At 51.7% G+C, this 27,796-nt stretch overlaps 2 protein-coding genes and 1 long non-coding RNA gene across 8 annotated transcripts in view; 2 read left to right on the forward strand and 1 right to left on the reverse strand.

Annotated features, from left to right (window-relative positions):
- The window catches only part of MAPK8IP2 (mitogen-activated protein kinase 8 interacting protein 2), a 29,001-nt gene extending 4,333 nt beyond the window's left edge, over positions 1-24,668 (reverse strand). The window contains exons 1-8 of one of the 5 annotated variants that reach the window (XM_088795495.1): positions 24,161-24,668; positions 4,163-4,268; positions 2,549-2,818; positions 2,370-2,463; positions 1,056-2,051; positions 692-767; positions 399-571; positions 216-325 (exon numbers count right to left, since the gene is read on the reverse strand). In XM_088795495.1, the coding sequence (XP_088651621.1) occupies positions 216-325; positions 399-571; positions 692-767; positions 1,056-2,051; positions 2,370-2,463; positions 2,549-2,818; positions 4,163-4,268; positions 24,161-24,573 (2,238 nt within the window). In that variant the 5' untranslated portion in view covers positions 24,574-24,668. Of the gene's footprint in view, positions 1-215; positions 326-398; positions 572-691; positions 768-1,055; positions 2,280-2,369; positions 2,464-2,548; positions 2,819-4,162; positions 4,269-5,250; positions 5,491-24,160 lie in introns of those variants that run through there. The other 4 variants (XM_088795494.1, XM_088795493.1, XM_019717806.2 and 1 more) reach the window with 4 other exon arrangements.
- On the forward strand, positions 5,574-17,230 carry LOC109438166 (uncharacterized). The gene is made up of 3 exons (XR_012494226.1): positions 5,574-5,636; positions 16,215-16,314; positions 17,123-17,230. It is a non-coding gene; the product is annotated as an uncharacterized LOC109438166 (long non-coding RNA).
- A 222-nt stretch (positions 24,669-24,890) lies between the features above and the next one.
- CHKB (choline kinase beta) lies at positions 24,891-27,650 on the forward strand. Of its 2 annotated transcripts, XM_019717811.3 has the most exons (10): positions 24,891-25,031; positions 25,277-25,390; positions 25,538-25,671; positions 25,954-26,049; positions 26,240-26,298; positions 26,383-26,464; positions 26,582-26,690; positions 26,837-26,940; positions 27,130-27,211; positions 27,356-27,650. In XM_019717811.3, the coding sequence occupies exons 2-10, from the start codon at positions 25,307-25,309 to the stop codon at positions 27,428-27,430; spliced, it is 825 nt and encodes a 274-aa protein (XP_019573370.3). In that variant the 5' UTR covers positions 24,891-25,031; positions 25,277-25,306; the 3' UTR covers positions 27,431-27,650. The 2 variants fall into 2 exon arrangements, with proteins under 2 accessions (XP_019573370.3, XP_088651631.1); XM_088795505.1 differs by lacking the exon at positions 24,891-25,031 and having other exon boundaries at positions 25,524-25,671.
- The last annotated feature ends 146 nt before the right edge of the window (positions 27,651-27,796 follow it).

Here is a 27,796-nt window from a genome sequence, read left to right on the forward strand (position 1 = left end):
GTCCTATTTCCTACTGGAGCCACTAGCAGGTGACTCCCGGGAAGGCTCTGTGAGACTTGGTCTTGGTTTCCAGACAAGAGGACTATGAGAAAAGGGAAGGTGGAGGCCAAGAGTCCCCAAGGTGATGGGGGACGGCTTCAAGCTCTGCCCAGGCCCCTGAGTCGGGGCAAGGGGCTGCCCCTGTGGAGGTCAGGGACCCTCACCCCCAGACTGACCTTCTGCATGGCTGCACACAGGATACCATTGCCCTGGTGACAGGGCACCTCCACGGAGCCCAGGAACTGCACGTCGAAACGCTCCACCCAGCAGGGGCCGCGCTTGCTCCCTGGGGGCATAAGGGGCTGAGTCAAGGGGGGAGCGCCTGGGGTGGCAGGATGGCCCTGGACACGGGGCCTCACCCAGCAGGTCCTTGGCAGGGCCAGGCACCGCGTGTGCGTAGAAGGCGGGGAAGACCCCACGCTCGCCGGTGCGCATGTTGAAGCCGCGGGACCAGAGGTCGTCACCCTCAGCCTCCACCAGCACCGGGTCATCCACGTCTAGCTCCAGCTCATCAGGATGGCGAGGGATGAACCTGAGGTCAGGGCACAGGTGGAAGGTCAGGGGATGCACAGGACTGTCAGGCTGTGTCCCCCAGTGTCCCATAGTATCTACACTGAGGCTGGGGTCTCTGATAATGAGGGACAGGCTGTACCTGAAGACAGCCCGATGGGTCTGCTCTCGCTCCTCCCCGTTGACCAGGCAGGAAAAAAGGCCAAAGGACTCAGTGCCTGAGAGACAGGTGAGGGTCACAGATTCAGAGGGGAAGGAAAGTACTGGAAGGCCTGGCTAAGTCTTCTCCCCTCCAGGCTGCGGTGGGTTGTTCTAAGTTAGGGAGGGAGATGCAGCAGCCGCCCAGCCCCTGCACAGCCTCGGAGGGCGTAGGGAAAGCCCCAAGCCTTTTCCTGGGAATAAGAGGGCAGTGCCCAGTCCCGGCCACCCCCGGACCCTCAGGCTGCCCTGGGCGCTCTGGGGACTGCATGGGACCTGGGGCCACCCTCCTCCCACCTCCCACTCACTGGAGGACCTAGATGTACTGTTGACAAAGACGTTGAGGAACTTCTTGGAGAAGGTGAGGTCGGGGCTGTCCGGGGAGGCGCCCTCCAGGCCCTGACCACCACCCAGCAGTGCAGCCCCCGCCTCGTCCTCGCTGGCCTCGCCACCACTGTCGTCCTCACTGTCGTCGCCCAGGCCGGCGCAGCGCCGCAGGCTCACCAGCTCCAGCTGCGTGTGCTCGTCCACCACCAGCGTGTACTTGACCGCGTCGTACACCAGGGAGGCGTCCAGTGAGGCCGCGGGGCCCGCGCCCCTGCCCCCCGGGGGGCCTGCCTCGTCCTCGGCGTCCTCGTCGTCCTCGTCCTCTTCGTCCTCCTCCGAGCAGGCGGCGGAGCAGGCGCGGCCGGGGCGGGCGGTGCGGCCCGGGGCGGCCCACAGCGGAGTGATGGTGTCGCGTGTGGGATTGCTGAGGAAGAGGCAGGGCCCGGGCTGTGCGGGGCCCGGCCGGGGCGCGGGGGGCACGGGGGGTGGAGGCCCGCACAGCGTCTCCATGTCCACCAGCTCCACGCCGCCCGGGCCCATGGGATCGGGGCCTCCACCGGCCGGCGACGTGAGCTCCCCAGGAGGACGCTGCGAGGGAGACAGGCACTGGCCGGGGCAGCGGATGGGCGACGAGCCCTCAGAGATCATGCGGCTGACCAGGTTGCTGAGCAGCCAGGGCGAGTCGGCGTCCTCGCTGAGGTCCGGCTCCGACTCGGAGCCAGACTCGTACTCGCTGTTGGTGTCGTCGTGGCCCACGGGCAGGAAGGCGGGACGGCGCGGGGGCTCGCACGCGGGCTCGGGCTCGGGCTCGGGCTCGGGCTCGGGCTCCGGCTCCGAGGCCGGAGACGAGGCCTCCTCGATGGAGTTGGTGAGGTGCGAGGAGCGGCCGCTGCTGCTGCTAAGCTCCAGCTCCGTCTCAGAGATGGACGAAATCATGCGTCCCAGGCGCGCGGCTCCCACGTCCTCTGAGTCCGAGCCTGGCGAGGACAGCTCCTGGCTGCTGCACTGGCCCCCGTGGCCCCCACTGGAGCCGCTCCCCAGGTCGGCTTCGATGCCTGGGTCGGAGGAGGGCGAGGCCCCACCAGGCGCTGAGGGTCCCGTGGGCCGGTTCCCTTCGCAGTCGCAACCTGGGCCCACAGGCGACTGCTCCCTGGCCCTGCCCCTGCCAGGGCCAGCACCCGCCAGTGGGAAGGGGGCGGGTGGTTCTACGGAGCAAGGGGGGGGGTGTCAGCTAGCCCACCCTCCTTCCTCCCTCCGTCCCTCCCTGGACCCCTGTGCCCCCATCACCCGCTCACCTCTGAGGGGCTCCTGGTGAGGTGAACACAGCACTGTCTCCTGCCAAGAGGCTGGAGGCACTGGGACAAAGCCTCCATTGTTGTTCAGGGAGTCCTGCAAGGTGGGGACCACAGAGCTGTGCTCAGGGGGCTCCAGCTTTCAGGGCAGGGGCCAGGCTGCGGTCAGTCTGGGTGCTCACCTGGGCTCCCAGTGCTGTCAGGTGGAGCGTGGTGGGCCGGTGCTTGTGGGGCTCCTCCAGGGAGGGGGAGGGGATCAGGGGCTCCAGGGCAGGGGCCTGGGAGTCAGGGCCTCCTCCCACCTCGTCCTCCCCTTCCCCTTCCTCCTCATCTTCCTCTTCGTCCTCCTCTTCCTCCTCTTCATTGTCATCGATCATCTCAAACTCTTGGAGGTCATCCTGGAAGGAGCAGATGGGGTGCGGCTGCTCCGAGCGCCCCAGGGAGAGGCCATCCTGCAAGAAGGGGGACACGGCAGAGCTGGGCAAGAGTGTGGCAGTGACTTAGGGTCCCAGGTGTCAGGAAAGGGGAAAGCAGGAAGCTGTAAGTCAAGGGAGAGAAATCTCCAGGTCACTCTGCTCCCCAGCAGAGCAGTTTGGTTTGTCTTTTGTTTTATTTTAATCTGCTTAAGATACATAAGGATCACTCCAGTTCTTGGTAAGAGCCCAGACTTCTAAGCCTGGGTGACAGAGATTCTCAGAGTGGTCCCATCCCAGCTGCCAGCCTCATCTTACCCCTAAACCCCATCACATTTGATACCAGCACTCTTTCCTTCAGTTTAATGCAAATTACAACCCCTGGACAGTGTTTGGTCTGTCTCCCTCACCAGCTGCAAGCTCTGCCAGGGTAACGTGTCCGTCCATACTGAGCCTTGGTGTACCCACCCGAGAACAAGACCTACCCATGGTAGACGCTCAGTAAATATTGAACAGTTCATGAAGCAAGAGACAGCAGGCAGCAGATTCACCAAGCTTGAACCAGCCTCAGCACCTCCCACACAGTTAATCCCTTCAGGGCAAGTCCTCTCCTTCATTCCCTCCTACCTCTCTGGCTCCTCTGCCCAGCTCCTGCTCTTGTCCTGTCCTCCCTAAGGGCAGGTCGTGTGTCATTCCCACTGGAAAGTCTCCCTACTGGTCAGCCCAGTTGTGTTCCCTTACCCCTCACTGCACCGGTGTCCTCGGTTGGAATCCAGTCCTTGATACTGAGGCATCCGTGGCCTCTTACCTGTCTTTCTCCCCTACTAGGTTATAACTCCTGAGGACAGGGCACACCTGTCTTGTTCTCCTCCCAAGCACCTGGAGCACCCCGCACTTGCCAAGTGGCAATTGCTCAGAAATGCTCTTGAATGAATGGGAACAGAAACATGGAGAGATGGAGAAGGAAAACAGGAGATGGGGTGGAAACGGTTTCAGGGGTGGAGACCTGAGGCAGAGCGATGCAGGTGGGGACAGGGCTGGGAAGGAGAAGAGGTGACATGGCAATTGGAAGGGGTTAGATCTTTCTGGGAAGTAATCTGAGAACAGAGGGCACCCAAAACCTAGGCATACCTCTGCTCCCCCAAGCTAGCCTGCTAATGGGGGTCAAGCAAGGACTGCTGGGGAAGGCCCTCAGTGGAGGGCCTACAGCCTGTTAGGAAGAGAGGTTTGACGTCCAGGAAGGCCTCAGGCCAAGAGGCCAAGGGGGAGGGGGCAACCAGAGGATTTCTTGTTTCAAGGTTGAGCTCAGATCCACCTTAAAACACCAAGTGAATGCTAAACAGACCCTAAGTGAGAGGGTTCTGCACCCCAGCCCCTCCCCACCTTCTCGCAGTGGTCCGAGTCGTAGCTGAGGCCCAGGCCACAGTCGTCGGTGATCTCAGACAGGTCTTCATCATCAAATTCTTCCAGACTTATGTCCTGGGGAGGCCTAGACAAGAGACCAGGTCAGAGAGCAAGGACAGGGCTCCTGAGAGAGCCAGCAACCCTGGATGCCCTGTCTGGGAGCTGGTCCTGAGGAGGGGCAAAGGGAGACCCAGCTGTTAGGCCCCATGGTCTCCATAGCCCCCAACCCAAGACCTGCATCCTGCCATCATTGTGAACCCCAAGCTCTGTGCTCCGGTGGATTCCCCCCAAAATTGGAGCTTTGAACAACCAGAGGGGCCACTTGTCCTCTCAACCCTCCTCCCAGTCCTCCTCGGGCAAAGCCAGCAAGCAGCCTCTAATGCCTCCATGCTACCTCCAGGCCCCTCTGGGTCACAGCGTCAGTCTCAGGGGAGTCAGGCTGAGCAGAGCAGGGGGGAGGGGAAGCTGAAGCTGCAGCAGTGGGGGGAGGGGGAGTCGAGCCTGTTCTGGGAGCAGTTTGGCCACTTTGTCTCCCCTCTGCAGCCCAAGGCAGGCCTACACCCAGAGGTCCAGCCCTGTCCCCACCACGATCCCTTCCCCCAGGGTTCCAGGCTGATTCTAACTCTCCCTCCCTGAGTACTACAGGCCAGGCCTCTAACGGAGGAGAGGCCCAACAAGGCCAAAAGGACACTGCCAAGCACAGAGGGTGTGCTCAGTGTCCTGCCCGGCAGGGTGCCCCTCAGAGGCTGGGCCCAGGACCTCCACCCTTGAAGGGTCAGCTTGCTCAGGCTGGGTGCGGCACTGGATCCCAGCAGGAAATGGGGGCGGGGGGCTGTCACTGGGGATGGAGAAGAATAAGGGGACAAAAATGGAGAGACCCTGAACAGAGGGGTGGGGGTGGGGAGCAGGAGTCAGAGGCCTCTGGACCAGAGAGAGGCCTGGGGCTTGGGTCCCCAAAGGCGATGGGGGTGGGGCGGCAAGGCGGGTTGGAGGAGTCTGGAGACTGGTCAGATTGGGGACTGCAGGAACGGAAGGGCCTGCCAGGGCCCGGAGCGCCCAATGCGTACCTGCAGCCCGGCGGCGACAGCGAGTGGAAGGTGGAGAGAGAAAACATCTCCGCGCGGTCCGCCATCTTCTCCGGGGAGAGGCCGCCGGCTCGGCGGGGGAGGGGCAGAGCCTCGGCCCCGCGTCCGTCGTCGCTCCCCCCTCGGTCCTCCGCCCTCCCCAGTTCACCTCGTGACACGCCCTGCGACACCCCGCCCGCCGACACACCTCGACACCCTGCAGGACACCGCGGCAGCGAGCGGGACGCCGCAGGGGGAGGGGAGGAGGGGAGGAGGATCCGTGAGGGAGGAGACAAGGGAGGGGACAGGGAAAGGAGGGGGCATGCGGGGAAGCTGGTTGGAGGAGAGAAGATGGTTTGACTGAGAGGCTCTGGTTGGGGAAAGATCGGGTGCGTGGTTTGGTGAGAAGCGGATTGGCGGGGGTGGGGGATCAGGTTCGTGTCCAAGAGGGTCTGCGGGTGAGGACAGATGAGAGTGACAGCTTTAAGTGAGGAACCTGCGGTGGGGAAGTGGGAAGAAGGCAGCGGTCTGGGTTCTCACACCTCTGGTTAACTGGGGTTTTTTGGGGGAGGGGCTCGTGGAGGGTTGGGTGCGGCCCCAGGAGCTGCACTGACGTCTCAAGGAATCAGAAGACTTAGGGTCTCAAGCCTCGTTTCCAAGTGACAGGTCGAGTCTAGGCAGTGCGTGGAAAGGGGCTGGGGGAGCTGTCCGCCTGAGGGTGCTGAGCGGGGCTGGGGGAGCTCTCCTCCTTTGGGTGCTGACTGGGTTTGGGGGAGCTGTCCGCCTTAGGGTGCTGAATGGGCCTGGGGGAGCTGTCCGCCTTAGGGTGCTGAATGTGCCTGGGGGAGCTGTCCGCCTTGGGGTGCTGAATAGGGTTGGGGGAGCTGTCCGCCTTAGGGTGCTGAGCGGGGCTGGGGGAACTGTCCCACAAAAGGTGCTGACCAGGGCTGGATATGGAGTGGGCCATAAAAAGGATCCCGAGTGGGGCTAAAACTGAACTTTCAGCACACAGTACAGACTACGCAGGCCAGAGAGAGGTACTGATAGGCACGGGGTGACGTCCTAACCCTGAGGCTGTGTTCAATTAATTGGGAAAACTTTCTCAAGCTCCAACTATGTGACTGGCTCTGTTTAGGGTATGAACTGTGTGGCTGATATTGGGCTCAAGAGTCAGATTCTGTCAGAGTCAGCTGCCTTTGGAGGCAGGGAAGGACAGGTCTCAGCTATGAGCACAATTGATAAAGGTTGGAGGGGCAGGTTAGAGAGACTATGGAGATTTGAAGAAAGCAGGAGGCTGGAGTTTCAACAAGAATGCAATGAAATTATCCTTTTTTCATTTGATGGAATTTATGTGCCCTGACATTTCTTTGTAAATTATTTCTGTGGAAAATCATTTCTGAGGGACAGAGGAGACACTTGAGTGATAAATGTCTGGAAACTACAGGGCTGAGGAGCTCATGCACGCTGGAAAGAGCAGCATACTCTTTGGGTGGCGATCATTCCAGTCAGAGAGAAGGCCTATGGCCAAGGGCAGATCATGCCATGTTTTGTGCCCCAAACACAATCTACATTTTATCTCAATTACAATGTTTTCCTACAAATGGCATTTATTAGTTTATGTTTCCCTCCCTAATGAGTGAGAGCTGCAGAAGAGCAGAGACACTAACTTATCCATTTTGAACCTCCAAGCTCCAACCACAGAGCCTGGCACAAAGTAGGTGCTCAGAAAATATGTGAATAAATGAATGAATGGGAGGACTTAAGGGTTCTTCCAGGTCTAGGGCACTAAGTTCTTGTCAATAGGAGGAGCACAAAGAATATTCCCAATTCCTGAGATTCGTGGAGTCTGGACATATTAACCACCCCCTGTCTATCCCCCACAAAACTCCAGATCTCTTCCCAGAATTCCGAATTTGGCCCCAACTTCCCAGATTTTCTTTTGATCCTGAATCTTGTCATCAAACCGGTTAATGTGGACATCCACATACATCCAACACCCTTGTCAGTCAGTTCCTTAACTTCTGATCAGCCAATGGTCTTTGACTCTCAACTCTAGTGACCTCTCCCATAAAGAGTCTCAAGATTTTTCTCCCCCTGGATCTGCACCAACCTTGAAGCCTTATATTCCTAAATCCCATCTCAGATCAGTCGCTCCAGAACCCTCCTGAAGGCTTTTCCCTTCCTTCCTTATCAGATGATTTGCCCCCAGATTCCAGGAATATAAAGGCCATAAAGTGGGGGCTTCCACCTCCCGTTTTATCTGTGAAGTCTTTCATCTGTCCCAAAGCACAGCTAGGTCACCAGTCTTAGGGTCTGAGCAACTCTTGTACCAATCTTCATCTTCCCATCAGTTTTTTGAACAGGGGCAAGTTATCCAATCCTGTGGACCTCAGTTTCTTCATCTGTGCACTGATGCTATGAGGATCCTATGGAATGGCATGCGAAAAGTCAAGGCACGGGCCCTGCCTCTCATTCATGATCGTTCAATGTCCCTCCTCCCCCTGATCCTTGCACTGGGACCCACCTCCTCCCAACCCCTCAGCACTCTGCTCCTTCCAGCTCAGGGACACATTGATAAAAAGGCAAACTCTCTTTCTTGAAAGGGTCTATGCTCCTTACATCTTGCACATTTCATCAAAGTTACATGTGCTACCTCATGTGAACCTCACATATCCTTCTATGGATAAAGGATGTATGGTCCACAGGGAGACGTCCTTCCTTCCCCCAGCTTGTGGGCCCACGTACTCTGGTTTCCCTCCTGCCTTCCTGACCACCCATGGCCAGTGTCCTTCCTGACTCGGCTTCCTTCACTTAAATGAGAAGTCAAGATGTTTTAACTACCATTTTAATACTTTGGTTTGTGCTATGGTCCACTAATGGTATGGACAGTTAGCACAAAACACAAAACTGACTGGACCTATATGGGAAAATTGGAATAGCAACAGAGTTTCAGCAATCCTGACCACAGACCAATCCTAAGAAGTCAGAGGACATTTTCTGACAATTTTCTCATGGATTAGAAAATAAATAAATGCAAACTATCTGTCTTTTATTCCACTCATACAGCATAGAAATCACACACACAAAATAAAAATGCCAATAGCTAAAACTGAACAGAACTATATAATGAAAATGAAAAGCTTAAGAGCTGTATCTCGTTGGGAAAGCTGTCATAACCACTTCACACCTCCTGAATCTTGATTTGAAGCATCCAATTCTCTGATCAGCGCCTCTTATTTTTCTTGTTTTCTTACTCTGTTACCATGATACCCACAATTCTTTGACTCCATAAGAAACTTGTTCTTGTTACTATTGCTGTGTAGCTAATTACTGCCAAATTTAGTCAAGTAAAACAAATATTTTACTCTGCTTACAGTTTTGGGGCCATACATTCAGGAAGGACTCCCACGGAAAGTTCTTGTCTGGGGTTTCACCTGGGGTTTGGCTGCAGCCAGAGGTCAGCTGTGCTGGATATCCAAAACGGCTCACTCACAAGGTTGGCAGTTGATAATGTTGACTGGGAAATCCACTCGGGCTGTCGAGCAGCACCAACACCTGGCCTCTCCAGCATGGTGGTCTCAGGGTAGTCTGGCTTCCTACATGATGGCTGGCTTCCCCCAGAGTGAGTGTTGCAGGAGGGCCAGCTGGGAGGTGCATGGTCTTTCTGATCTAGCCTTGGAAGTCATATGACATCACTTCTGCCATACCTATGGTCAAAGCCGTCACATGCCCATCCAGATTCAAGAGAGAGGTTACACGTCACCTCCCAATGGGAGGTGTGTCAGAGAATTTGGGGTCCATGTTATAAAGCCACCACAGATCTCCATTCCATTGATCCCCTCACTTTTTTATTGTCCATTCAAGTCCCTCTCTTGAGACCAACACTCTCTCTGGCACCAGCAACTTCTCTTCTGTATCATTTCCATCAGCAAATGAGCATAATCTAGTATTAAAATAAATAGTATATCCTCATCTCTGTTCGTATAAGGAATCCAAAGTCATGGGGTTTATGCTTTTATGCGTTAAAAGAAAGGATAATTTCTAAAAAGTCCTTCTGGTTTAAGAAAGCAATCTCACAAATAGTTATACCTTTCAGAAAACAGACTTCTACCAATGAGGAGAACTATTACAACAATGAATCGGAGTTGAAGTTTTTTAAAGGGATTGTTACTATTAGGAATTTGTAACAATGTCTGAGACCTAAATGTCTTAGAAGACTCCTTCATATAAAGTATACATGCAAAGACAGTAATTGAATACAGAACAAAATGGACATTTTCACAAAAGTCTGCACTGGACCAGTGTCATAGTCCCAAATAGGACTGCACTGGGGACTTGACAAAAATTAGCCCTCTGACATATGAATCCTAGAGACTTTTCTGTTTACTGTGACAAGTGCAAAAGGAACACCCCAGCAAAGCATTCCAGGAAATACCAGGCTGGGGAATGTTTGGCGAGAATGGCTTCTCAAGTTCCCCTAGTCCCTCCCAGAATGAGCTGAAGTTGGTGGCTGTGGTGCTCTGCCTGACCAGGGAGAGGTTCTGGTATGATGTGGAAGGCCCCAAGGACAGGTTTACCAGGACTCTTACACCACACTCTTGTTGCCCTGGAATTCTAGTATAATTACCTTATTCGGTCAACAGAACTACCTTTATCAAGCTATGTCCCCTGGACCTAACATCTGAGTCCTGGTACAATCTTGTTACATAGATGACAGGTTAGATAATAATGATCAGACAGCTGGCAAGATGGCACATCTTCCCTTCCCTGCCTCACTTTCTCACCTGCCCACCTGTATTTCCTGCACCTCCAAATAAATTACTTGCACTTGAATCCTTGTCTCAGCCACGACTTCTGAAAGAATACAATCTCAGGCACCCTCTTAATTATGACACCCACGTTACACTTAACAAATCCTAAAGTTAATCACTATCCCAGTGCTCTTCCTGAAAAATACAGGACCCTAGAGGAGTTTAACTCTATTTACTCCAGTCCCAACTTAAATTCTGTTACTATGTATTTAATTTTTTCTTTTAAAGACCAACAAGGAATTGTTATTGTTCGCTTTAAACAGCCAATGTTTACTCAGATTTACCTAAATGCTCACCTCTGTGTTCTTCATTATTTCTTGCATCTCAGACCTTCCACTTTCCTTTTGCCTGAAATTCTTTAAATTTTTCTTTATTGAGAGCTGTGGGTGCTAAACTCCCAATTTGTCTAAAAATGTCTTTATTTTCCCCTGACTCCTGAAAGATACTTTTATTGAATATAGATAGTTGTTCCCACCATCTCAAAGGCATCATTCCACTGCCTTTCTCTGAGCTGCCCGTTGCTATGAGAAGTCACCTTCAGTCTCTGCTCTCTTGAAGATCACTGCCCTGTACTCTCCAGCTGCATTTAGAACTTCTTTCTTTTGTCTTTGGTGTTCTGGCATTCCAGTGCAGTGTATCTAGGTGTGGGTTTATTTTTCTGCCTGAAGCTCACTGAGCTTCTCAACTGTACAGGTGTCTCTTTCAGCAGTTTAGAAATTTCACAATGATGATCTCTTCAAAGGTTGCCTCTGCTCTGTTCCATCTGGTTGCCTTCTGGTTCTCCAATTTGCATCACAGTGGACCTGCTTGTTCTAGCCTCCATATCGCTCAACTTCTCTTTCATGTTCTCCATCCCTATGTCTTTCCAGGCAATCTTTAGGATAATTTATTCATATTTCTTTTTTAGTTCACTAATTCTCTTTTCAGTTGTTTATAATCTGTTGTTAGGGCTGTATACTGAGTTTTAAAGTTAGTTGAAATTAAAATTCAACTAAATTAAAACTTCCACTTTAGACTTCCATTGGGAACTTTTCAAACTGCTTGATTATTCTTTAAACTTATTTAAGTGTGTTTTTCCAGGACCCATCAGCTCTAAGTCAAGTAGTTGTTTCAATCTAGTTGTAGAGGGCGCAGCTCACAGTGGCCCATGTAGGGATGGAACCAGCAACCCTGGCGTTACGAGCATTGCACTCTAACCAATTGAGCTAACCGGCCGCCCTTGATTATTTGTAAATTCTTAGTTTCTGCACATATTTTCAACCTTGCTTTGACTACTTTAATTCTATCGGACGTAGGCATTTTATAATGCTTCATAATTCCACTATCTAAGATGTGCTCTGTGGTTACTGCTGGCTTGCTCTCGTTTCCTCATTATCTTGCTGCTTAATTACTTTTTTAAAACTTAGAGATGCTTGTTAATCTCAGACTTATATTTATGGGAAACTCTGAGGCCTAGGACGAAGGTGGGTACCTTCAGAAAGAACTTGTGTTTGCTTCAACTGGTCACATGGTAATGGTCACATTATGAACCTGAGATCACTCTATATTCAATGTCTCCTTGAAGGTTTCTTGGACCATCTGACCATATGAGCAGCCAACCCATGTGAGGGCCAGCTTCTTGTTCTAAATTTTCAACCTCTCTTTTACACACACACAAACTTGTCACTTTGCCCCCAAATTTGAAAGTCAATTTTCTTTTAGTCCCTAAATGACAGAGTACGTCTCTAATTCACCTTTATACTGAGCATTTGCCCCTTTTAAGTCCAAGCTTTGTAGAGCATTGGTCTCTCACTAGACTGTCCTCTTGGAGCAGGCTCTGTGACTTGTCTCTGTTCTCTACATCTCAAAGGCCACCTATTCATTTCCTAGGGCTTCCATTAAAAAGTACCACTAACTTGGTGGCTTAAGACAACAGGATTTTATTCTCTCACAGTTTTGGAACCTAGAAGCCCAAAATCAAGGTCTCGGCAGGGCCACGATCTCCCCAAAGGCTCCAGGAGAGACACACTCCTGCCTCTTCCTAGCTTTTAGTGGTTGCTAGCTATCCTTGGCTTATCGAGGCATCACTACAATTTCTGCCTCCATTGTCACATGACCTTCTTCCTTATGCTTCTGGGTCTGTATCCAAGTTTCCCTCTTCTTATAAGGATAACAGTCATTGGATTGGATCCACTTTTACGGCCTAATCTGAACTAATTTCATCTGCAAATACCTTATTTCTAAATAAGGTCACATCCTGAGGTTCTGGGTGGCTATGAATTGTGGGGGGTGGGGGATACCATTCAACCCAGCATAGGCTATAAAACCCTAAGTCCAAGTACTCTCAGTTCACCAAATGCCTCTGATCATAAGCACATGCAATGCTCCATTAGCCCCTCTGGGTTCCTATCTTATTTAGTTCTTTATTTTCTTACTAGATCATCAATGATTTTAGAAAACGCTTTTTTAGAAAACAGTTTATCCTGGATTTTAACTGTTTTCAGCAGGAGGTTCTATGTAGAAATCAGTTTGTTATATCACATCGCCATTCATTATATGAAGCTACAACATAAGACTAGCGCAAGGCAAGTAATGAATTATGTGTCAATTTCCCTTATAAGCACGTACACAAATGTTCAACAAAATATTAGCTAATGAAATTCAACAGTTTATTTTTGTAAATGCATTCTGATCACATGGAGTTCAACACAGAAATCCAAGGATGTCTCAACCTCCCACTTTCACTTTCAAAGATAATCCAACACATTCATGGACTAGGAAACAAAAATTGCATGATCATCGTCATAGATGTGAATTTTATACGTTCAACAATTACGAGTTCTTAAAATGGCTTCTAGTCATTATGGAGTAACAACTACAGGACTTTGCCTACCTCCAAAAGGCGGGGGAACAGAAAACTGGACAAAATAAAGGCAGCAAGTATTTTCAGATGCTGGACAAAGGACAGCACAGGGCTGTGGTCCCTGAGAGAAACAAATGACACAAAGCCTCTAATCATCCTGGTTTTCCATGCGGGGCCATTTCCAGACTGCAGTACAGGGACGGCAGTCCACTCAGAGTGTGGAAGTCTTAGAAGACAGAAGTCAGAGTTGGGGGAGGCCCAGGTATTTGGAACTTTCAGATAAGAATACTGGAGGGGTGTCTGGATAGCTCAGTTGGTTAGAGCATGATCTATGAACAACAGGGTTGCCGGTTCCATTCCCACATGGGATGGTGGGCTGCACCCCCTGCAACTAAAAGTTGAAAACAGTGACTGGACTTGAGCTGAGCTGCGCCCTTCACAACTAGACTGAAGGACAATGACTTGGAGTTGATGGGCCCTGGAGAGACACACTGTTCCCCAATATTCCCCAATAAAATTAAAACAAACAAAAACAGGATACTATTTTTTAAATAGGTACTGGAGAGAAGGTATCTATTCAAAGAAAGAATTTCAGAAATCTACAATAGGATCCCCCTAGTTTTGGTAAACACTAAGTTGTGTTTGTGTGGAATACAATTCTATAAGGCTGGATAAAGAAAAACTATTGGGGAACTGTAAGCTGGAAATTCCCAGAGCTTGTGTAGGACTGGGAGACATTCGAGATCCAATAGCTAAGTGGTGGGACCATGTGGAACAGCTGGCACATTCAGTGGGGCTAAACTCGCCCCAGAGTAAAAGTCGCTTTAGACCGACGCTAACAAAGTTTTAAATCCTCAAAAGAATCAAGATGACCCACAAGAAACTTAACTGACTGCCAAAACCAACTTCAATGCTCTTTACAGGAGAATAACAAAACCCAGGCATTCATGTCCTGCATCTACTAATAATCATAATTAATAACAATAAATACTAGAACTGCAATGAAGCAGGAACAACCTGGAGGGAAGAAAACCAGTCAAAATAGACTCAGACAAGACAGAAATGATGGAATTAACAGACATGGACTTTAGAACAGCTATTATAAATATACTCGTGGATTTAAAGAAAACATGAACATAGTGAGCAAGAAATGGAAGACATAACAATGAAGACCCAAATGGAACTTTGAGACATGAAAAATGCAGTAGATGCAATGAAAAATTTACCAGATGGGATTAACAGTAGATTAAACACCAAGGAAGAAAAGATCGGTAAACATGAAAACAGAGTAATAGAAACTATCAAAATTGAAATAGAGAGGGGAAAAAGGACTGAAAAAAATTTACAAAGCCTCATTGATCTTTGCAAACAATATCAAGCAGTCTAAAAACTGTGTAACTAGAGACACAAAGGGTCAGCAAAAAAAGTATTTCCAGAAATTATGGCAGAAATTTTTCCAAATTTTTTGAAAACTATAAATCCACAGGTCCAAAATACTCAACAAGTCCCAAGCAGGATAAACACAAAATAAACCACTTCAAAGCACATAATAGTGCTGAAATTAGTCATAACAAAAATATTAAGAACAGCCAGGGGGGAAAAGACATACAAATCAGGAAACAAAGATAAGAATTTTTTGCTGATTTTTCCTTAGAAACAATGCAAACCATAATAAATGGAATGGCATCCCTAACCTGCTGAATGGAAAAAATGTCACCCTAGTATTCCATATGCGGTAAAAATGTCAAAGTGAAATAAATACAGTTTCAGACAAACAAAATCTGAGATCATTTTTCAGTACGATATTGCAGAACAAGGAACATTAAAGTAAGTTCTTCAGAATGAAAGAACACACCTGAAGCCAACCGGGGTCTACACAAAGGGATGAAGAGGCCTGAGGGTAACCCTAAAAGACTTTCACTCATGTTTGAATTTCTTTACAATATAATGGCTGTATACATTTAAAAAATCAGCAATGTATTATACAGTTTAAAACATGTGTAAGTAAAACATAACAACGGCACAAAGGGTGGGAAGGATAAATGGAAATATACAGTTGTAAGGTTCTTACATGTGAGACAGTATATTATTTGCTAAAAAGTCATACTATAAACCCTAGAGAAAACACTTTAAAATCACAAAGAGACATAGCTAATTAGATAAGAATGGAGATAAAATGAAATACTAAAACATATTTGATTAATACAAAAGAAAGCAGAAAGAGGGGAAATGGAACAAAGGTAAAGATGGGACAAATATAAAACAAATAGCAAGAATTCCCAAGTTAAAAACCTTCCCACAAAGAAAATTCCAGACCCAGATTGCTTTACTGGTGAATTCTAACAAACATTTAAGGAAGAAATAATACCAATTCTCCACAAACCCTTTTAGAAAATAGGAGGGAACACTTCCCAACTCATGTTGTGAATCTAGAATTAGTAATTGTGAAAATTTTGGAAAAAGCTGTGTCGCCAAAGAAACTACAATTGTAGTTTGCCAAAGCCCGTGACTATTCGATTCCTAAAATTAATCCCTACAGAAGCCAGGAAGCACTGAATCCTCCAGGAAGGGTATGCTCTGCAGTGCCCTTCTCAGTGAGGACACCAAACATGACAGACAAAACATCCCAGAGGACAGAGCCGGAGCTGTCAAAACAAGGAACTTTATGTCCCGCCAGGGAAGGGGTCTTCACTGTGCATCTCAATAGGATTGGGAGATTGCCACAGACAAGAGACTGTTATGTGTGCCCCATGTTTCTTCTTGGTGTTTATCCTGTTCTTACTTTCTCATTGTATGTTTGGGACACATAAAATATTTTCCCATCTAGGTTGGCTCAGGTGGTTGGAGCGCCATGCTCCTAACGCCGAAGTCACCGGTTCGATTCCCACATGGGCCACTGAGCTGCGCCCTCTACAGCTAAGATTGTGAACAACGGCTTCCCTGGAGCTGGGCTGCTGTGAGCAGCGGGAGGTCGGCATGAGCTGCTACAGGCCGCTGTGTGCTGCCATGAGCGGCCAGTGGCCAGCGTGAGCCGCTGTGAGCTGCCGACTGACTGACTGACTGACGACCAACTGCCTCCATGGGCAGGGGGAGGGGGAAGCGCAAGGCTCATAACACCAGCATGGGCCAGGGAGCTGTGTCCTACACAACTAGACTGAGAAACAGCAGCTTGAACAGGAGTGGTGGAGGGAGGAGGTGGAAGAAAGGGGGGAATATTTTCCCATCTATAAATCACTGGATTTAAAAACTATTCTACATTATGTTGGCAGGACAAGTAACATTATCTTTTCGTTATTAAATCACTGGCCCACAAGGATCTACACACGGACCTTCTGGAACAAACTGCATAGAACTCAGAGGACCTAGACTTTGAGCTGCAGGGAGCTTTTACAAATGGTCTCCCTTAAGGATAAGGTGAGCGTGCTCCACAGAGAGGAAAAAGAGTGCGTGGAGATAGGGATTGTCAGAGGAGTGGACTTGGCAGACGCTGCTAGCACTCTCCCAATATTTGTTCTCCCATCCCCCATAATTTGAGTCCCCGACTTTCACTCATCCGTTTAGCCCTCTAACATAAATACATTCTGCAGTCTCCCGTGCAGCTATTGGCATGTGGCAGCTGCCAGGTACACTCTCCCTTAAGAGACTGCGAGCACAAGACATTCCATCTTCGTATCCAGCCCATCCTTATCCCTCCCCGCTGGCTAAAAACCGGACATGCTTATTGGAGCAGCCATCATGAAGTAGCCTTGGGAATGCAGGGCCTAAAGGCAGAACAAGATGAAGGATACTCCGGGTCCTTGAGGACTCCACGTAGCATAGCCTCCATTCTAGCCAGGGCTGCTCCCCTAAACTCCAACAGGAGACAAATAAACGTACCTCGTGTCCCCTGCCTCAGGCTGCACAGTGGCTCACTGCGCACCACCAGGGGTCGCCCTTGTTCAAACATACACAGCCTCACGAATATTCCCCTTTTGCTTAAAAGTCTGTTATTCTTGGTTTTAGGGATTGTGGTCAAATAGTATCCGAATTGCTAGAGTACAAATTGAGTTTGGAGAGAAATCGGGCAATATTTCATAAAACTGAAAATGTGCACGTCCTATGATCCTACAGGGTATGCTATAGCAGTGATTCTCAAAACGGTCGGCGGACGCTGCAGTCTCCAGAGGTCAAGGTGGAAATTACTCGTGTAACACTAACGTGCCATTTTCCTTCCGCTGTGCAGGGACGGTGCAAAAGGCATGGTGTGCACAACTGCTGGCTGCTTCATACTGACAGAGGCTGTGGCCCCAAATGGCGGCAGTCATCAAACTCTTCATTGCCAGATGCTGGGGGTGGGGGTGGGGGTGGGGCAGTTTCACTTAAGAATTTCCTTGATGAAGCAATTAAAGTCATTGTGTTGTCTTGACACTTAATTCTTAATATTCAGGGTGCTGAAACAAAGCACTGGATGCTTAAGTACAATGGCTGTCACAACTCATTACACAATTGTTTAAGTTGGCAGCTGCACTAGTCACTTTTTTCAAGAAACACTATTTTTACTTTAAAGAAAACTGACAAACTCTGGTTATTCTGACTTGGGTATTTGGCAGAAACTGTCTCAAAAATGAAAAAAAGTGAGCATGTCACTCAAGGAAAACAACAAATCGTATTTGTTGCCAATGATAACATTTGAGCTTTGAAGCAAAAATTAGAATTTTGGAAAACCTGTGTTCATCAGCATGAGCTTCAAGTTTCCCAATATTTAAATCGTTTTCTGATGAGATTGTTGGTGATATTAACAAGTGTAATTTTTTGATATATAATAAAACGTGTCAAAATTTAGAAGATCTATATAACTCAGTGAACCAGTATTTTCCAAATGACTGATGAATGCATGATGCTTCAGAATTATTCATGAGCAGGAGGCCCATTCAGCATTCGAGACAGACCAGTGGATTTTAATTCCAGAAAACAGCCCACTGATCAGGATTCAAATTCCAAATTGCAACTAACCAGTAAGAAACTGCTTCTTGTCCAGGCTTGGCGTGGCATCAACAAACATTCAGTATCTGAAAAAGCTACTGAAAACACTTCCAAATACACGTCTGTGTGAGGCTGGATTTTCTTCATGTATTTCAACCTAAACAACATATTGGAAGAGGCTGAGTGCAGACATGGGGAACCAGCTACCGTCAACTGAGCCAGACTTGAAAGAAACTCGCAAAAATGTAAAAGCAATGCCGCTATTCTCATGAAATTTTTATAGAAGTTATTTTTTATAAGATATGTCATGTTAACATGGAAGGGTTTATTAACATTTTAAAGGAATAAGTAAATCCTTCCCTCCTGACTATACCAGACTTCAAGTATTCAGACAGAAAAATCAAATCACGTTCAAGGGGGGAAACTGGGCTGGAGTCAGAACTTTTCAGCTGCAATATTCCAGGACCAGACAGTGTGGTGGGGTGGAACTGAAAGCTGTGGGGGGAGAATTAGTGACCGCAGGAGGCTGAGAAATGGCCTCCCCAAAGATACCCACATCCTAATCCCGGGAACCCGTACATGTGGCCTTATCTGGAAAAAGGGTCTTTGTAGAAGTGACTCGGTTAAAGACCTGAGATGATATCACCCCGGGTTGTCCAGGTGGGGCCGGAGGGCATCACAGAATCCCTGTGAGAGGCAGAGGGAAGCTCAGAGGAGGATGCCACATGGGCCATGGAGCGAGAGGCGGAGGGAACACAGCCACATGCGAAGGAACCCCACAGTCACAGGGGGCAGGAAGGGGCCCCTGCAACCCCCAGGGGGAGGCAGCTGCTGACACTGATTTTGGCTGTCGGCGACTTCTGGTCTCCGGAACTGTGAGAGAATCAATTTTTGTTGCTTTAAGTAACCAAGGTTGGGGTCATTTGTTACAATGGCAACAGGATGCTAACAGTGACCCAAGAATTGGTGTCCCAAGGACATGGATGCTGGCAAAGTCGGGGGCTAAACAAGGCCACTCAGGCTCACAACGCTGACAGGCCCTCACTATTCTGGAAAGAAATTCATAACGTAATCCAGCTCGCATTGCCTTAAATGAAGACAAACAGAGGACTGGCGGCCAGGCCCTACCCAGAACAAACCCACTGTGCAGCGTCTCATGTTATCTGTGCAAGCGGCCAGCGCACCCAGGCCTCGCGCAGCCACGGGAGCAGCCCCAGCAGCTCCCAGCGCTTTAGCAAAACGTTGTGTCCAGAATCCCTCTGGAGAACACCCGTGTCAGTAAATCTGAACTAATCTGCACTTAGCTCTTGGCTGTGTATTGTCATAATCCATTCCCACGCATATTCCCCAGATTTTTCTGCTGATGGAAATTGGCAAAAAATCTTTCTTTTAGTTTGTGTCTTTCGGTTCTTCTGACAGCAGAGCCTGACACACAGTCTTGGGTATAGCTGGTTTGTTCAGGAAGTGATCTCATCAAACAGAAAGACGTGCTGGACGACCCAGGAAGGGAGCAATCCAAACATGGGGCTGTGTTCCCGAAGTCACTGTGCTGGGTCACAGAACCCTGGCTTCACCAGGACCTCCCGAGAAATGCACAGAACCTCCTAGGATTGTCCTATATTCACCCACTGACCCCTGTCCCCAGCCCCTGTGGCTGCCCCCAGAGACCTAGGCTGTGCCGGTAAACAGGCCAGGCGGGCTCCTGTGCTGACAGACAGGGCCTCAGGCAGAGGGCCAAGATACACAGCAGGTGCCCAAGAGCAGCTGTAAGTTCACTGCAGTAAAGGTGGGCTGAGGACATCAGTCAAGACACCAGCTCGGGCAACCCTCAGGCCCACTGAGGCACCACATGTGAGGGTCGGTCACCCTTACAAAAGCCTTCATGTGAGTTAGAACAAACTGCTGACTGCCATAGCCGCTGCCGTGGCTGTAACTCACATCCCCCATCTCCCTCCTCCCCGCCCCTTCTCCATCTCTTGCCCATGGCCAGCGCTTCCACTGGCCCATGTGGCTTACCTGGTGGGGTTACCCAGACCTTCACCCCTGAGGGGTCTGACTCCTTGGCTGTCTTGCCCTTGGCAGACTGTGGCTGCCGAAAATACCCTCAAGTTGGCCTGGGAGCAACCAGATAGACCCAGGTGAATCCTGCAAGTGCCAAACCAACTCCTATCGCCCAGTAAGCAGCAGCAACCCTATGTCCTCGCAATCACCAGGGTCAGTGATCCCCTCCTTTTTCTGCTGCTGCGCAGACATGAGGAGCTCAAGATGACCTGGTAGAATTTGCAGGGTCAGGGTCAGTGTTGGCGTCCAACCCTGGAAGCCAGGGAAGTGCCCTCGTCGAGGTGTTCCCTACCTCAGAACCAGGGGCTCTAATCCAGCACAGACAGAACATATGAATTCTACAAGTGGGTCACTGAGGATGACGGTGACAGAGTTAATCCCAACCCCTGCTGCATACCTGTGTCTTTGTTCCTGGATCCACGTACTGTATCTGATGGGGGCACAAATCTGTAACCTGGGCTTTGATCCAGTGTGTGCTCCAGCTGTGTGACACTGTCTCAGAGCTGGGACCTTAGTTAGCTAAGTCCCTAAGAGGTCATTCCATCTCCTATTAGATGGGCTGCATGTACATAATGCAGGTCAGACAACACTGGATCTGCGGCAATCTGTACACTGTAAACCTGTCACTTGGCCCGAGGTGATACTCTATGCGAGCCCATGCTGACAAGCCACCCGTTGTCTACACCCCTGCATTGAGATGCGACTCTTAGCGACATTGTTCTTTGGGGTGGCAAGCATATACCCAGAGCTGTCAGTTCCAGTAATGATGAATCGACACCTCCTCCCGGGTGGAACAGGTCAGCTGTGACCAACCTGTCACCAAGGGGTGCTACCATGTCAGGAGCTTGGCACTTGTCTCGGCTGCTAATGGGTCAGAAATGTCCCAGCAGTCATAATTAGGTGAGCCTTACTAAGACAGCGTGCGTGATGTGGGCGTAACCAGCACTTCACAGGGTGGCCTTGGACAGAAGCTGGCTCACATCTACCTCTCCAGTTTCCAGGGACCCCTCTGTGGGTCTTCACATGAGGCACAGAGAGCACATGCTGTGACCACTACCACAGGCCCATGTTTCCCTAGCCCGCCTTGTCTCCAGTACTGCCTCTTGCCCTTTCCAGGTCCCTGACCAACTAGCAAGACAGCTGTCATGACCCAAAGTTCATGTGCACTCCTTCCTTAGACCACTGCTCAGCCCACTCCCCTTGCTCCCTACAAAGTGGACATCCATGTGCACTGCTTGAAGCTCTGGCCTCTGCAGGACCTGCCCTCATCACTGTCCTTCAGAGCCACCCTAGTGGGACTTCAGTGCTTCGTTTTCAGCTCGTATCAACACATCAAGCTGAGCCATCTGTGAACCTGATTGTTCTTCCTGTCTGCTAAGAGAAAGGCATCGGGCAACCATGTGGGAGACACGTGGGCCACAGCCACCTCTCCCTGTAAATGATGTGTGCCCTCTGGACAAGCTTGGGTCCGACTGTTTCGCATTGTGCAATGAGTTGTTACTGAGCCTGCCTAACCTCCTGGCTTGGTGATCAGTCAGTACCTAGCTCAGGATGGGCAGATTCGGTCACATGGTCATCAGATGTCCCATAATCAGGTGCTGTCTCTATTTGGGTTCAGTAGTGTGGCAGGAGCTGCTTTCAATTGGTGAGTAGCTCCGCCCCGCCCCATGCCAGGCATGGTCTTGCTTCAGACCCCTGGAAAGTGTGCAAATCTCCTGGGGGAGACTGCCAAAGGTGCCACAGGGTCCCTATCTGCCACAACAAGCCCAACTGCAACCCATTGGTTCTGCTAAGTGGCAGGGGATCCCTCTTCCAGTCTGGATCTTCAACAGAGCCCACCTTTGCTCTGGGCCCCCCTCAAAACCAGCAGTCTTCCACGTCACCATAAATGAGTCAGAACAGTATCCCCACTGTGGTTGGTATGTACTGGCTCCCAAATCCAGAGGCACACAAGTTCTGTGCCTCCTTCTTCATGAGGGGTGCAAGACGTGGTAACTTGTCCTCATCCTGGAGGGGACACCTGGCTTGCCCTACACTCTGCACCCCTGAAAACGTCATTGTTGAAAGACTCCAGAATCTCCGAGGGCCCACCTCATTCTCTGATGTGCATCGTCTTACCAGGAACAGAGCACTTGGCACTTCCTTCTTCACCTCGTCCAGTTAGCGTGTCATCAATGCTATGTGGACTGTCGGAATAAGCAAGGCCTCAGTGGATCAGGCTGTGACAGGGAGCAGAGAATTACCACAGCCTTGAAAAAAGTGATGTTTGTCCTTCCTACACAACAGTGAACTGCTTTTGGAAATTTCCTCTTTACACTAGAAACTGAAAAGGACGTTCACGCCAATACCTGCATTGTCAAATGTGCGTTATCAGAGGTGCATTTCTTGGTGGCGGTAAAGACACCTCATCTGACCCCACTGCTGTGACTGGGGATGCTCCCTGGCTGGCTCTGTGGTAGTCCACCATCATTTCCTTGAATCCATCTGGATTTTGCAGGGGTCATTCAGGTGAACTGAAGATGTACTGGGGACCACCCCTTTATGTCCTTCAGCGTGACACAGCGTCTACAGTGCCACCTGGAATGCAGCATTGTCTGTAACTTACTATCCTGCAGGATGAGGGTAGGGCGGGGAGTTCCAGGGACACCCACTTTCCTCTTACTACCATGATTCTTGTTCCACAGGCCAGTGATCCATGTGCAAGCTGTCCCCCAGGGGGGCACAATCACCCAGGTGTGTGCTGGGCCAGAGAAGGAAGCACAGAGCCTTCCCGTCTGACTCCCAGTGCCCTTGCTCTAAGCAGGGTGCTTCAGGTACGCAGCACAGGTGTCCACTCAGATCTTGTGTCTAACAGCCCCTGGAGGCCTGGATGGCCCCTTTTCCAAAGGGAATCAGTTACTTTGTTAAATGGCTGTAGGTCCCTTTGGGGAAGGAGTGGAGGAATATTTTTGTGTATACTTATGTTGGCATTGTGGGACATTTCCTTGAAGGGACCAAGTCTCCCTTTCAGCCAGGTAGCTCCAGGTCTCAGCACTGGCTCAGATTTCAATAGAGTGAGGGGTCATGATTTCCCACCCAGCAACTGCCATTTGCCTTCTGGTCACCAATTCTTGATTTCTTCCTGGTTATTCAAATCAAACCACTCTAGTCAGCTGCCCATGTATTCCACCAAAAGAATGCCATGGTCCCACAAGCACTGCCACTGATTCCTGGGGGTCAAGTCAGTGTGGTCGCCACTCCAGCCTGGGACAGCAGCAGAAATGCAGGAGGCATGTACTTAAGGTGGGACCCCATCCACGTGGGACCTGACAGCTCCAGGTGTTGGCTCCCAGGTGCAAGCTTCTCCTCCCGGCCTCGATGTGGTAATTGGTTGCAGGCCTGGAGACAGGAGGGGGAGTGGAGTGTGTGTGTGGGGAGGCACGGGGACGTTAGTTTCAAGCAGGACAACCTCTCAGAGCTGCCCTTCAACTGGCAAGGGGGTCTCAGCTGTGATCAGGAATTCAAAGTACTTGGTGTCATTGTAATTGTCCCAAGGTTCCCAATCTTTTATTCACATCAAGTGTTGATTTGGCACCTCCCAAGTGCCACATACTTCCCACCTGCCCCAGGTGTGACCCACACTCAGGACTGGCCACACTCACACAGTGGCTCTGTCATGCAGGAGACCCTGCTCGCTGCGCCATTTGTCATGCGGGGCGCCTGCGGGGTCTCTGCTCCCACTCCCCACACAAGAACGCAGGATATGGTGAGGCCAAAAAGGAACACCCACGGAGCCATAGGTAGGGGAGTCATACCACTATATTCTCTCTGGCGGCACTATACTCTCACTGGAGGCTGGATCCACACTGTCTGCAAACCGCCATCCACGCTTCCCAGCCCAGCCACCATCTTCTTGCTAGCCCCCATTCTTTCTTTCTCTCCTCTTTCTGCTAGCGTAGCCACAGCAGTTATATTAGTGGCCAATGGCTCACTGGTTACAGCTGACGGCCAACTAGCCACAGCTGATGGCCATCCCATCACAGTTGATGGCCATTTACTACCTGAGCCAGACACCTGTCTATGTGAGGCCGAGAGCCTGGAGACTTCTTTCTGGGATTCTGCCCCCACAGGCTCTCTTCCTTGCCGGCTGCCCCAGGGGGGCTCCCACCCCTGGCGAAGGCCCAGCTTCCCTCACCGGCGCCTTCCTGGGGGCACTAGCCCCCTGCGCAATCAGGCCGCTCCGCTCCCCCACACGTACCGCTTCGTGCGCTCCTCCCCGTCCACGTGACTCGTCCACGCGCACGCCTCCGGCACGACGCTCCGGATTGGCCCACGCCGTTTCCTCCGTTCCGGGTCACGGTCCAAACAGCCGCTTGTTTTTCGAGCGGCCCCGCCCAGAGAGAGGCCAATGGTATTCGCCCTGAGCCAGGGGAGCCAGGGGTACCGCGGAGACGCCCTGAACTTGGACTTCGGAAAGGGCACGGGCACCCCGTCCAGGGTCCCGGAGAGAGCCGAGCGGCGCCGCAGGGAAGCGAATAAAGCCGGAGAAACCCGAACACGAGCGGAGAAGCGCAGGCGGCCGGAAGCGGAGCCGAGAGCAGCCGGAACAAGCCGAGCCCGCCCGAAGGGGCAGAGCGCACTGGGCGTTGGGCCGGGTGGAGCCCGAGCCATGGCGGCCGAGGGGCCCGCCGTGGCCGGAGGTGGTGTTCTCGGCGGCCGCCTGGCCAAGGACAGCTTGCGGCAGCCTAAGTGCCCGGACACGGCCCCGAACCGGCGGCGCGGATCGGCGCAGTCGCAGGACGCCCAGCGCCGAGCCTACCAGTGGTGCCGGGAGTATCTGGGCGGGGCGTGGCGCCGACTGCGGCCGGAGGAGCTGAGGGTGGACCCCGTGAGGTGGGAGGTCAGGGGCGGGCCGGGGGCAGAGGGCAGGCTCTGGCCCTCCGGCGCTCATTGTTTCTGTGGGGCGGGGCCGGGCGGGTGGAGCCCACGGCGGCTGAGCGCGCCCTGGTGTGGTCTGCAGCGGAGGCCTCAGCAACCTGCTCTTCCGCTGCTCGCTGCCGGATCACCTGCCCAGCGTCGGCGAGGAGCCCCGGGAGGTGCTGCTGCGGCTGTATGGGGCGATTCTGCAGGTGAGGGCGTGACGGCGCAGTGGCCAGTGGCTTTAGAACTTCTCACTTAAGCGTGGCAGGTGCTTTTGTCCCCGTCGTAGTTAAGGACGCTGAGGCTCAGGAGCTAGTAACTGGCCCGAATGCTACTAAAGGCACTAGAACAAGAAGCCCCACCTGTGGTGGGAGGAGCGAGCAGACCCTCATTTGTCAACGTGCTTTGCCGCTGGCTGCCTGACTCCTGCCCTTTGCTGTCCATCTTCCTTCAGGGCGTGGACTCCTTGGTCCTTGAAAGTGTGATGTTCGCCATCCTTGCAGAGAGGTCTCTGGGGCCCCAGCTCTACGGAGTCTTTCCAGAGGGCCGTCTGGAACAGTACATCCCAGTAAGAGCCAGAGCGTCCCTGACCTCCCCCAACCCCCACCTCCTTTCCCGGTGTCTGCCCTCACATCTCACACCCGGAGGGAATGCCCCCCACCCTTCCCCCTCCTGCCCCAGCCCCCTCACCACCCTGATAGGTTCCTGGGTGCAGAGCCGGCCACTGAAAACGCGAGAGCTTGCCGAGCCCATGTTGTCGGCAGCCATTGCCACGAAGATGGCCCAGTTCCACGGAATGGAGATGCCTTTCACTAAGGAGCCCCACTGGCTGTTTGGGACCATGGAGCGGTGAGTGTGTGGCCTCCTCAGGGCTCCTGCACACCGGGCTGAACTTTCATGCTGGCTCTTACTACACTGGGCTCTGACTGAAGGCGACCATGACGGTCCAGCCAACCAGCTGAGTGAATCAGGTGTCCCAGTGTTTAGCGCTGTCTCTCACAGGACAGGCTTCCTCCAAACGTTTGCCAGACGAGTCATACAGTGACAGGAAATGGGTAGGACAGCCTGGCCTGGGGTAGAGAGGAATGGTGGGCAGGGATAGCAGAGTGTGTCCTGTTCTCTGGGCTTTAGGTACCTGAAGCAGATCCTGGACCTGCCCCCCACGGGCCTCCCCCAGATGAACCTGCTGGAGATGTACAGCCTGAAGGACGAGATGGGAAACCTGAGGTGAGGGCAGGCAGGCCGGGGGAGCAGAAGGGCACGAGAGGTGCTGCTAGAAACCTAATGCTGTCCTCTCCAGGATTTCCTGAGGGGCTGTGAACCTTCTCTAGTCACTAAAGACACTAGAACAAGAAGTCCCACCTGTGGGACTTCTCTAGTCACTCCTGCTCAGACACATGCTATTGTTCCCCTGTAGGAAGTTGCTAGACTCTACCCCATCACCAGTGGTCTTCTGCCACAATGACATCCAGGAAGGTAGGAGAAGTCATCCGAGTCTCCCAACCTGAAGTGAGGGGCCAGAGTCCCCAGAATGACCAGAACACCCCCCCGCACCCCCAGGGAACATCTTGTTGCTCTCAGAGCCAGAAAATGCTGACAGCCTCATGTTGGTCGACTTTGAGTACAGTGGTTACAACTACAGGTGAGGGTGGGGTATGGCCACCCAAGGGTCCATCCCAGCAGTGCCCTGGAAACAGACCAGGCTTTATCTCTGCCTCCCAGGGGACTTGGGGACTAAGTGCCCACCCTATTCCCCCAGGGGCTTTGACATTGGGAACCATTTTTGTGAGTGGGTTTATGACTATACTCACGAGGAGTGGCCTTTCTACAAAGCGCAGCCTGCAGACTACCCCACCCGGGCACAGCAGGTATGGGGGCCAGAGGCTGGGGAGCGGGACCTGGCCTGTGAGAGGGAGGAGGACATTGAAGCCTGGAAGGAATGGCGAGAAAGGGTATTAACTGGGAAATACTCCAGAGTCTTCCCCATTTCCTGACTCATGTCTGTTGACCTCAGCTCCATTTTATTCGCCATTACCTGGCAGAGGTAAAGAAAGGTGAGACCGTCTCCCAAGAGGAGCAGAGGAAACTGGAAGATGACCTGCTGGTGGAGGTCAATCGGTGAGGAAAGATGGCTGGGGTGGGGCAGAGGAAATGGGGCTGAGGAAGAGGCAGACAGGTGCAGGTGCAAAGTGGGGGCTGGGGTGGGAAGTCAGGACAGGGTGGGTCGGGCCGTGGGGCAAAAGTTAGAGCTTTGGGATCCAGTGATGCCTCGTGCGCTCTGAACCCCCTGCTTGCCCCGCCTCTCAGGTATGCCCTCGCTTCCCATTTCTTTTGGGGTCTCTGGTCCATCCTCCAGGCATCCATGTCCACCATAGAATTTGGTTACTTGGTGAGTAACCCTGATGGGCGAGTTAGGTGGGGAAGGGGGGGAGCAGGGGTCTGGTGTGCTCCAGGACAGCTGTGGGCAGACTGGGGGCTTTGGGTACTGGCCCCAAACCTTCTCACCAGTGTGTGGGGTGGGTTTCCTCCTCAGGAGTATGCCCAGTCTCGGTTCCAGTTCTACTTCCAGCAGAAGGGGCAGCTGACCAGCTTCCACCCCCCATCCTGACTCTCCACCCCAACCCCTCGGATTTTCCTGGAGCCTCCAGGGCAGGACCTTGGAGGGAGGGGCAAAGCACAAGGGGCCCTGGGGACTGGGCTGAGCCCCTGTGACATGGGCTGAGGAGACTGACCTCTCCCAGAGTATGAGGAGGTCCCCACAGCAGGCAAGCGGACGGGAGCCCCTGGGCTGTGTACCTTAAGACAATAAACGAGCTTTTTCCTTCGTATTCTGTCCTAGCCTTACTCAGTGCAACAGAAAGTACCAACCAAGGATGCACATGGATTGACAAAATGCCCACTGGTCTCAGCCTCAGTTTCCCCCCCTAAAAACATGGCTGTTCAATGCTCTGGGCTTGAAAGTGGTTAAGGGTCC

This window comes from Rhinolophus sinicus, chromosome 1 (assembly GCF_057876585.1).
Source record: "Rhinolophus sinicus isolate RSI-liver-muscle chromosome 1, RSI-T2T, whole genome shotgun sequence".
Lineage (NCBI taxonomy): Eukaryota > Metazoa > Chordata > Mammalia > Chiroptera > Rhinolophidae > Rhinolophus > Rhinolophus sinicus.